Source organism: Rhagoletis pomonella, unplaced genomic scaffold (genome assembly GCF_013731165.1).
Source record: "Rhagoletis pomonella isolate Grant_MI unplaced genomic scaffold, Rhpom_1.0 Rhpom_scaffold_00007, whole genome shotgun sequence".
Classification (NCBI taxonomy): domain Eukaryota; kingdom Metazoa; phylum Arthropoda; class Insecta; order Diptera; family Tephritidae; genus Rhagoletis; species Rhagoletis pomonella.
In genome coordinates, this window is record NW_023458561.1 from 32,172,144 (window position 1) to 32,184,150 (window position 12,007).

The window sequence follows — 12,007 nt, forward strand, 5'->3', positions numbered from 1 at the left end:
CCAAAAATATCATGACTTACAAGTGGTTTTTAGAAAAATCTGAAATTTAGTAAAAAAAAAAACCCCATACAGACACTAAAGGATTTTAAAAAAATTTTTAAAATGTGCCAGTTATACAGCATGAAAATGTTGTTTGCGAGGGTTTTTAAAAGTTGATATTTAAAAAAATAAATAAATTTTTTAATTTTGACTAAAAAAAATCTAAAAATTTCCTTAAAAAAAATCTTGATTTAATAATTACAGACTACTTTTTGAAAAAAGAAAAGTTTAAATGTAAGAGACGCAACTGCAAATAAATTAAAAAAAAGAGTCTAGAGTCGAAAGTGAAAACTGCATAAACTGAAAGTCGGTCACTGAAATTCGGCTTTCAGGAGTAACAAGTCGATTTTGGTCGAACGTCGAAGTCCACATGTCTTCCCTAGCGCTGTGTGGCATGTGACACCGTACTTTTGAAACAATTTTTGAAATATTGTCCGAGTCCATTTCATCTAATTCAGGTCATAAAAAGTTTGTTAACATGTCACGATAATGTTCACCGTAACAGCGTTACCGACATCATTTTCGAAGAAGTACGGTCCGATGAATTCGCCAGCCCAAAAACCACACCAAACACAGAAACTCGCTGTGAGTGAAATTTTTGTTTTTATTGTTTTCAATCACATAGACTTTCAGTGCCCAAATGTGGCAGTTTTGCTCGGTAACGTATACGCCAAGGTGTTTGTTATGTGCCCCATTGCAAATCACGCAATACGCGAAATGCTTTTCTTGCCGCATTACTATTTTCCTAAAACGTGCGGGTCACTTTTGCGCCTTATTCAACTGTGCATTGCTCGTAAAAAATCCACTAAATTTGCCTACGCCTGTACCAATTGTATGAAAAAAAAAATTCAACAAAAAAAAACATTACCATATCACAAATAATTTCTGTCAAAGATCTGCAATACCCTTGAACCACCCTATACGTTAAATTTTTTGTCGTCTTCAGTTAGTTTTTTTTTTTTTATTCGCAGTATACGTGTGCTACATATCACTTTTTGCTCCCACTGTTACATACATTTTGTGTTTTCGAATTGCAACATATTTCACTGTATCATCGCCATCTGCTCTTCTTTCTTCTCGCTTTGCTCACGCTCCCCTCTCAACCTCAATCTCTCGCTCTCTCTCTCTGTCGTGCATATGAACGTCAACCCCCACCATGCACACACACACACCATCTACCTCATCCAACTGAAATATCACGCGCATGAAAAATTTATAATAAAACAGCCATCCAATGTTCGACGCCGGTGGCGCCGCTAAATGGACGAATCGGTGGTACCAATTTAAATCAGCGTCGTCTCACTGTCGGCGCTTTGGTCACATTCAGCTGCAACGAGGGACACACGCTGATCGGCGAGCCAAGCATCATATGCACAGAGACTGGACTCTGGTCGCATTCGCCACCATTTTGTAAGTAATAACCAACTACATACATACGAGTAAAAAAAGTTATTTATTTTAAGTGAATTATTATACTAAACACTTCGTGGCATAATTATAAGCGCACCACATATTGAGGAGTTTTAAATAATTTTTGTTTTTTTTAATTATTTAATTCAAGTTATTTGTTATTAAAATATAGTTTTTTCTTCAACAAAAGGATATAAATCCTAGTTTCAAACTTTGTGCAATATTTAAAAAAATGCAAGATTACTTAGAAGATTTTTTGGTATACAGTTTTGTAGCCCATTCAATTTTAGTGAAGCAAAGTGCAAGTTTAGAGTAGCTGGGATGTGCCGTTGATTTTTGGCAATTTTTTTGTTCGACGATATATCATTTTATGCAAGAAACTGAGCAACACCATCAACAAAAAAACAAAACAAAATTGCCAAAAATCAACGGTATATCCTAACTGCTTCAAGCTTGCACTTTATTATTATTTATTATTATTTTTTAAATATTGCACAAAGTTTCTGCGGCTTTTGTCAAGGAATAAACTAAATTTTTATTCAAAAACCAACTAAAATTAAAAACAATTAAAATTTGTCAATATGTGGTGCAGTTATTATTATGACACGGTGTGTATGTGGCAGAAAATTGCAAGATGTAATGGTATTTGTATTAAATTGAAAATGTTAAAGTCGCGCTGAGGTTTACACTTCTCTCTCACACACACACACACACACACACACATATATATACACGCACACACACGCACACAAACTTTCCATTAGCTTTAAAGTACACATGCAAAGCAATGCTGGCGTTATGTGTGCGTGTGTGTGTATATGTGTTCGTGTGCCGAAATAATTGGCAGAAGTAAAATGCAAAAATTTAACAAACAAAAATAAAAATATCAGCGGCTGCTGAACAATTTTTAAACCAAGCTCAGTGGCTCCAAAGTATTCGCCCGAATAGATATGTGTGTAGGATTTTTGTAACGGTAAAAAGCGACGAGTACAAGCGAAGACATAATGAAAGGGAAATTGGTAATTTACAATTTCCAACTGCAATTGCCTTCCTACCATTTTTAAATGTTAATCAATCAATCAAAGAATCGATAACCATTTATGAGCCAAATAAATGAGGCTTACCTTACGCGCAGGCATGCGTGAGTACTTACTTATGGATAAGTATATTAGGATGCCTCGTCAAAAAAAAGTTGCGGGTTTTCCACTGCTATTATACAATTTATTATATTTTAAAATTTTCGGCAAAATATTTCGGAAAAATATAAAGATGTAAAGTGAGCTAGACTAATTTCAAAATATTTCGAAAAATCTTATTTTTTTGATTCCTTTAATAAAATTTGAAAACATTTTTATGCAGAGCTAAAACTCTTCTATCGTCATAGGTGATCTTTTGGTAAAAATATTTTTAACAACAAATCGGTTCAGCTCACGTAAATCTTAAATACTTCTCCGCAAGTCTTAAAATGCAAAAAAAAAAAAAAATTAAAATATCGATGGAGAAATAGTTCAGATTTTTTGCATGACACCCTAATGTATAAACTTACAAGCCTTTAAGTTTGTCCAATAAGAACATCAGTATCATCTAGTAGTCAATTTCATTCAAATCACATCTACATAGCATATATGTGCATACATACGTATCTATCTATCTCTTTCTGCTTTTCCCTCGCTTCTCTGCTGCCGCTTCTTCACTACTCCATGCACTCCACTCCACTCCTCTGCTGTTCTGGTAGGTCAATCACAATGTCCCTACCCCGGCGATCCACCAAATGGTCTAATAGCGCCGCTCAAATTCAATTATGATTCCGGCGATTACCTGAGCGTTCAATGTCGTCCAGGCTTTGTGCAGTACAGTGAGAATGGTCCGCCCGAACGTCCGAAATGTCAACCGGATGGTAATTGGTCCGGTCCGGTGCCCAAATGTCGCAGCTATGAGGAAGTGTAGCTAATCAAAATGGCGGACATGATGATGCCGGAGTCATCTGATGAGTCCACGCAACTACAATATCAGCGTGAATAAAAACAACAACAACAACAACAAGAGGAAAATTGGCTACGGTATTAGCAGCGCATATCTACATCAAATGTAGATAATACATACATATTTATGTTTGTATGAGTATGCAGTTAAATGAAGCGTATAAAAGTCGGACTATATAAGGAAAACAGCAACAACAACCACAACAAACATTTATGGTCATAATTTCAGACTTGTATGTAGAAAAACCGATAAAAAAAAAAACAAAAAAAATAACAACAAATGTTGGCGAATAAAACAACAGTACACACACGCACACACATCGGATTTTGTTGCAGTAGTGTACCTTAAGGTAAAATGGTTGGGTCAAATACGATGTACACCCACACAATCACACGGCATATTTTCGGCTACACACACACACACACACACTCTTACACATTTACCAGAATAAGAACGATCGTGAAATGTAAACACTTCCTTATTCTATCTATCTCAGCAAACATAGGTTTAGCTTTTGAAATGTTTTTCTCAAATTTGAAGTATTTGAGTAAAGTCGTCTCTATTTATAATTAAGAATTAAGAAATTTAAAAATGTGGCTTAATTAGACAAAACTTAATTAAAGAAAAAATAATTTGGTCAAAATTTTGAAAAACTTTAAAATTTTTGTTTATTGCAATATAAATTTAAACAACGTGTTTGTAGCTGAAATTCTCATTAAAATCCATTTTTGGGTTCGAAGATATTAATTTGTAAATAAAACACTGTGCTGGTTTTCAAGATGGCGTAGCCGGCATTATTATTAACAAAAATTTCCAAACCTCTTTTAGGGTTAACAGTACTTTACCGCAGGTCTATACCTGCCATGGGCGCTCGCATGCGAACTGTCAGTTTTCTCGCATTCGAAATTTGATCGCAGAAAAATTTATGATGAACGGTCTACACCTGCGATATATCTCTTACGATGCTTCGTTTGCGAGCGCCCATAACAGGTATGGACGTACAGTTATACTATAAGACTACCATTTCCCTAGGCTGCAAAGGAATCGGGAGAGCAGTTACCTACCGCTCTTTTTCTGGCGGAGTCGTCCCTAAATTATATAATTTAGATATTGTGGAAATTAGACTTTCCTTACTTTTTTTAATTTTCATTAAGTTCATTTCCACATCGAATTTTTTAAATTCCGCAACGTTTTTTTTAATTCGATTTCTAATGAAAATTTCCTCTAAGACCTTTTGGTTATGCTAAACTTATTCATACATATATTTCAATGAAATTTTCTCAGCAAAAATTCAATTACCAACAGAATACTGTTTCCTTCTGCACTTTTCTGAATGTTCCTGAAAGTTTCTAATTAAAAATGTATATGTATCTTTTTCAACCTTTAATTTCTGGCCCATTCTATTAATAAGCACAGATAAGTAGAGGTCAATAAGTTGTTTAATTAAGATGTGTGTGGCACACGAAATTAAGTAATTTATGCAACAATGTGAACATATATATTTTTTTGCGTAATTGAGTTAAATGTATTTTAAAGCAGCGTTAAGTCAATTTGATATAATTATTTTACTAACATAAAGCGTAAACTGCAGTTAATGATCGGTGGAAATGCGCTATTATTATTGTTTTGAAAATCAACTATTTAGTCCAATATAGAGGGGCACACTCTTTAGGGTTGTCCTTAAAATATCAACATATAAATAGTGTATGGGATGCACCCATTTATTTTGTTCTACGTACAAAATAAAGACATCCACGAAAATTTCAAAATGTTAAACAAATTTGTATGAGTCGCACCAGATTTTGAAAAGTTATTTTTTTTTTTTGTAAATCGCAAAAATTCCATAAATTTTGTTTTGAAACCTAATAAATTTGACATATTGTTGAAACTTGGTCATATAAATTTATAAACTAGCTGAGTTATAGCTGGTCGAAATCAATTGTGTATCGCAATTTTGCGATTCAAAATAACTATACATTTTTTCAATTCCTGGTAGCGACCACAATTAAATTTTTTTAATTTTCGTAAAACAAAATTAAAGGGGTGCCCCATGATATTGATATTTTTAAGGACCACCTTAATACTACGCTATGTAAAATAATTACAGAAACATTCATATGAGTATCATTTTAAAATGTGCTTCGATTTCAAATCAAATGTTTGCTGGGATATAATATAGATATATACCCTGCAGGAAAGACCTGCTAATACCTTAAAAAAAAAAAAACACTGATAATAACTATTTTCAGTATATTTTTATGGCTCCAAACCATTTGCTTTTTGCTAGGCTTTAGTAAGTAGGACAGCAACTTTCACATATTTCCTTCTGCTGCTTGAAATGCAAGTGCACTTTCAATTATTCAAGCTCATAAAACCAGACATGATCATTGTCTTACAATAAAAGATTCCTTTTAAGAGTGATTACCAACGTTTGAAGTCGCCCGGGGTTCCTGCTGAGTATCGCAGATCAAGAGGTGGGGCAAACGGGTTTTTTCGCCTTGATCCCTGGTATGTACATACGAATCAAAGATGTATGATATATGGACCTGTCAACCGGCTCCGATGTATATATTAGAAAAAAAAAAAGTTTTTCAAGGCCCAGTTATAGTTTGGAATTGTATTTTGATATAGTCGAGCGGGATTTTTTAAGATAATATTCAAACGAAAAGTTATTAAGAAGTGTTCTGGTAAACTTCAACTTTTAAGCACAGACTATGGTCTCAGAAGCAACGATAGCGCCGAAAAACAGGCAAGAAAATGATCTTCAATTGTATTTATGGACTCGAAAACAATTTGTCATATTGGTTGGTGAAATGCATGCGCATTTCAACATTCTGATCTCTGGAAATCACTTTCGACATCTAAGTCGATCTTGATTCCGTTTCTAAAAGCTATGAGCTATCAAAATGCGCCACTAACCTTCTAGTTTAGATATTAGATCAACGAAAAATGTGTTCCAATTAAAAAAAGCTATTTCGCAGCGAACTTAAGTACCCTTTTAATTAACTTAATGGGATGAGTATTTAACGCAGCAGTGGTCCTGTATAAGATTTGGATGTAGAATCTTATACATTTTCTTAAACTCTCGGTTGTTTTTTTTTTTGCATTTACGCAGTGCTCGATAAGCAAAGGTTTGGTTGCCAAAGTATTGCCGTTCGAGTATAACCCTTAGATATCGCCAGAATTTAGGGTGGATTTTGTAGAGCAATGAACTTAAATCACAAAATGATTTGCCGGTGATGTTGAAGCATTATTTATTGCATTTGGCAATTTTTTCCAGCAGGGTACTAAGTAATTAAAACATATTTCTGGTATATACACACTAGTATACATATACAAAATTTTGAATTGTAAAAAGTTAAAGAAGAATTGTATGTAACTAACTAATGTATTTCAATATTTGTTGCAAATCACCAAATGAAAGCAATTATTAATTTAATAAATTTCGATGCGCGTGTTAACTGAATTTAAATTTAAATCAAACTTTCTCGTGTCTATTTGTATGTAAATTAAGTCATATGCGCCGAGGCATATAGGACAAATGATTATAAAGTATTAGCATAATGTTAATTCTAGCAGAGAAACGATTTAGTGCTCCAACAAATATACATACCTATACATATACAAAACACACAAAAATATTTACTAGTATAAGCGTTGTTGACATTAAAAAAAAAAAAACAAATATCAAAACTCACATATTAAACAAACCGGATAATTGATGGATACATACATATATTTACAACTTATTAAATCGCATATAAATGGAATAAAAAAGGTAATTTAGAAGATAATTACTTAAAACATAAATCCCTGTAGGTATGTATGTATGTAAAATGCTGTCAATACGGCCGTTTGTGTTTGCAAATTGTATATGTATGAAACATATTTTTATATGTATATTTGTATTAACACTATTCTTGTTATGGTTATATATTTCTTAATTGTAATCGAGATCTGACGCATTTTAGAACTAGCAGTACATTTTAAGTAACTTGAAAATTGAACATAATTTGTTGCACTTTTTACTACCCATATTTCACAGCCTCTGATAAAAGACAAAATTGTATGTCCTGTTTTACGCGTTGACGAATATTAATGTACGATTTATACATTAATAAAATTCTATGCCCATTTTTTAAATGACCAAAATCGACGTCCACTTTTTAAAGTGCTAAATATTAGTATTAAAATTTTACACACCGGCGTGCGACATAAAATTCCGATGTCCAACTTTTTGACTTCTTAGTTTTTAAATGATCAAAAATTAATGTCCAGTTTTCATTTTACGAATGTATTATGTACAGGTTTTAGTTTGCGAAAACATTTATTATTGTGTCCAGTTTTGAAATGGCCAAAAACTTACTTTTAGTTTATAAATTGCCAAGAATTCATTTTAAGTTTTTAAATCAACAAAAATTATGTTAAGTTTTAGTTGGCCACCAGAATGTCTGTCCAAACTTTGAAATATTAATAAATTATGTCCAATTTTCAACTTATCAAAAATTCATTTCCAGTTTTTAAATTACCACAAATTAAAATCTAGCATTAAAATTTGCAAAATTTTATGCCAAGGTTTCAGTTTTCTAAAATTGTTTGTGAAATTGTTAAATGACCGAGACTGTTGTCCAGTTTTTAAATTCCCAAAAATTTAAGGTCAAATTTTATACTCAGTCGTTTATATATGTATATTGGGATGTATAGTTTCAATGTCCATTTTTCACATTTTTATTATACATGTATAGCTTTTTAGCTATCAAAAATTTGTGTCCAACAAAAGTTCATTTTCGGTTTTAAAAATACCAAAAAATTATGTTCAGTTTTAAATGTCCAAAATTTATGTCTAGTTTTTTTTTTTTTGATTCGCCAAAAATTTAAGCTCAGCTTTTACATTTCCAAAAATTACTTACTTTTAAATACAATCTATGGTTGTTGTATTGAAATTAATAAATAAAAAATTTGCAAAAATTTATGCGTTCGCTTAGTTTCCTAACATGTTATGTCCAATTTTTCTATGGTCGAGGATTTTTAATTCCCAGATTTTACACTCAGGAGTTTATAGGTATCGGGAAAAACATTTTTAATGACGTTTTTTAGGTTTTTACTATACATATGTCCAGTATTTTAGCCATTAAAAATGTGTGTCGCCTTTTTAAACTGTCAACAATTTGTGTGCAGTTTTAATTTTACCAAAATTTTGTGTACCGCCTTTGGATTGTTCAGATTTAAATTGGCCGAATTTAATATCCAATTTTCATATTACTATAGCTCATGTTCAGTTTTTAAAATTACCAAAAATTATGTTCAGTTTTTAAAGCCCATAGCTTATGTCAGGTTTTTCAAATGTCCAAAAGAGCATTTGCAATTTTTAAATTTATTCAAAATTATATTAAATTTTCAAATGGCCAAAAATGTGTGGTAAGTTTTTAAATTACCGGAAATTTATGTCCAACATAAATTTCTAGGCATATGCGTAATTTTTTTTATACTTTAAAAGCAGTCTTAAGGTTGCAAAATCCCAGTTATCGGATGTTACAACGTTTTTGTTTTTCCTTTGTTAATTCCACAATTACTCTTACCACCGACTCTGACTTTATTAGCTACATATAGAAATTTTTCAAATCGCATTAATTTTTTAACATTATTTTTGCAACAAATATGAAATGAGTGGCCTCCTGGCTCAAAAAACCACTTGTAAATACATAATTTGCTCTGTAAAATAAATGTAAACAACCAACGCACTCGAAACCTACTAAACTGTGTGTGTAGGACACTTTCTCTACACTTATATGTACGTATACATACAGACATTTAATCTACATACATAAGTACACACTACATTCTATAGTTATATTCCCGTTCGAAAAGTAAAAACAATTTCCATTTACCAATTAAAAATTAATTACTTCCACTTAATAATAACAACTCAATAATGCAATTAAAAGTATTATTATTACATATATGTATGTATGTATATCTGTATGTTAAAACAAAAACTTCCAAATATTGCTTTAAATTGTTGTACTCGTAAGTAGGCTGTATATTTCAAGTACATAAAAACTTAAATTTTCAACAGCATAAATTAGTATGTTTTCCTTTTTGCAAATATCAAAAAGTACTAAATGCTACATATGTTTGTTTGTATGTATGTAGAATATGTAAAACCACTAGTTAAGGTAACAAAAAAAAGTGGTGTATGTATTGTAAATTTAAGGCGGCGTATATATGTAGATTTAAGTGAAAGTTAGTAAATTGTAAGCGATTGTGGCGAAATAAATAAGTAATGCAAAAGTTTGTGATCATTTAAAGGCATACATACATATTTAAAAAGATATACATAATTAATATGTATGTAATTGTATTGTAAGGGGAAAAGACAAAATGAAAATGAAAATTATAAAGAAACGCATACATATTGAAAATAAAGTGCATATCTGAGGGAAAGTGAAAACAGAATTTTCAGTGTTTTTGTTTCATTGATAGCGGAAGTAGTTGAAGACACGACTAGTAAAGTAAGTATGTATTTATATAGTTACATACATCTATATGTTAAACATACATTTTGTCTCCGTTCGTTTGGCGATTCTACCTAACCGACAACACCATTGGCAAGGTAATTTTCTGTAGATGAGGAGAGTTTGTATTGTTAAAAAATACGGCCAAAATAGTCGTTTAAAAAATTCCGTATTTGTGTATGGTTGTTTTTGCAAACTGTTCAATTGGAGTTATTTTCGCATTTTATTTTACTTTGTATTTGAAATTAAACTTTGTAAAAAGATAAATGTGATGATGAAGAAATAAATGAAAACGACTAAGAGAAAAAAGTGAAAGCAATGTTAAAAATAAAGACAAAAATTAAAACAATGAGAAATACTGCATATTTTTATTATATATTACATATATGTATATCGTGTTACCAGAGTTTAACGAGTTATAGAAATTTGTCGATAGCTTTCGAAAAATATGGACCTATCAAAATTACCCGAGCTATCGAAATTTGTAGAGGTATCGAAAGTTTATCAAGTTATCGACTTATATCGATATATATACATTTTTGAGTTATCGATATTTATCGAGCCCTCAAAACACAGTTATCGATATTTATAGGAAATAATCGAAATTAATCGAGTTATCGAATTTTGATGAGTTATATGATTTTACTATTTTTGAAATCCATTGAATTATCGCTATGTACCACATTATCGAAATTTAGAGACAAACTAGAATGCATCGGGTCTATTCCAAGTACTGGCAAAGACCTTCAAAAATATCGTTACCTAAAGGTGAAAAGGTGACAAGTCCATTTTTTTAAATCATTCAGGCGAGACGAAACATCGATGTAGTGTAGCATTATCTGTCAATCTGCATTTAAAACTAAATAAAAAAGTGAACTGGGCACTTTTTCACCTTTAGGTAGCGATATACAAAATTGTAGTCACGTTTTAGTTCCAAAGCAAGAGATTTTCCGGTAAATAGTTTTGAACCTTATAAGGTAAACGAAGTGCTAAGTTATAAAACATATCCAAGGGCCTTAAAGATTGGAAAAACGGTCAAATTTCGACAATAACTGGCACCTCTACACTGAGGGAAATAATGCATAGTAAACCCTGCAGGGAAAGCTACTAGTTGTGAACTAGAATTCTACCGGTTTGCGTTTCAGCCCAACTAGTTCACGTTCTATCCTTTTTCAATGTTAGCGACTGGTATTTTTAACATTGCGATATCCTACGAGATGTCAATTGTCAGGCTATGCATCAGCATCTACTAGTATAAATACTAGTAGTATCATACCAGTTGATGAGATAGTCTGCCAATTCATGCCCCGTGAAAAGCATAAGTGTGCCTTTTTGCTCGCGACGCTCCAGCAGTCACAATGGCCGACAGAGCAAAGCACTCGCGTGGTAAGCCTGAGGTCCCAGGTTCAAATCCTGACGCAGGGAAAGTTTTTTTTATTTTCTATTTTTTATAAATTTATTTTTTTGTTTAGGCTGATTATAGTAATTTTTAAATTTAATAAAAAAAAAAAATTTTTGTTTAATTTCTTCCTTTTTATAGCACAAGCATTTCTTCCTAAATGTTTTTTTGCAATGCAATTCGATTTTCAAATTTGTTATTTATTTATAAATTGAATAAATTATTTTTAACTACATTTATTTAACTTTAAAAATCTTAACTGCCTCCAAGCGGCCTCGAACCTGCGATTTCAGAACCGTTTCTGTAACAATTCTCTACCAAGGCGAATTGAGATATAAATTCGCCGCCCTGTTCTCTATTGCTAATGAGTAGTAGAGAAGGACGTATATTCTCTACCAGTAGAGATATAATCGGTAGAGAAAAGTTATAGAAACGAGCTACAGAACCAGTGGTCTGCACGTGACGCCACAGCCGACATTTGTAAGAAAAGCAATTAATTGCGTTTTATTTTTGGCTTTGGCAATTCCAAGGCAGATGTCGCTGATCGCCGAAGTTCTTCGAAATTGACGAACTGATAGGCACATACTAGTTAATGAACTAGTATTTTTTCTAACTAGTTTGGCTTTTCACTGCAGGGTTGTTGATATCCAGAGATGGCCAG

General features: G+C 32.1%; 2 protein-coding genes across 2 annotated transcripts in view; one reads left to right on the top strand and one right to left on the bottom strand.

Moving 5' to 3' along the window:
- The window catches only part of LOC118742630 (locomotion-related protein Hikaru genki), a 37,949-nt gene extending 33,916 nt beyond the window's left edge, over positions 1 to 4,033 (top strand). Inside the window, exons 9-10 of the mRNA XM_036474846.1 lie at positions 1,267 to 1,449; positions 3,185 to 4,033. Of these exons, the coding sequence (XP_036330739.1) occupies positions 1,267 to 1,449; positions 3,185 to 3,396 (395 nt within the window). The 3' untranslated portion in view covers positions 3,397 to 4,033. The remainder of the gene's footprint in view (positions 1 to 1,266; positions 1,450 to 3,184) is intronic.
- The window catches only part of LOC118742629, a 191,735-nt gene that overhangs the window by 77,032 nt on the left and 102,696 nt on the right, over positions 1 to 12,007 (bottom strand). The window lies entirely within an intron of this gene.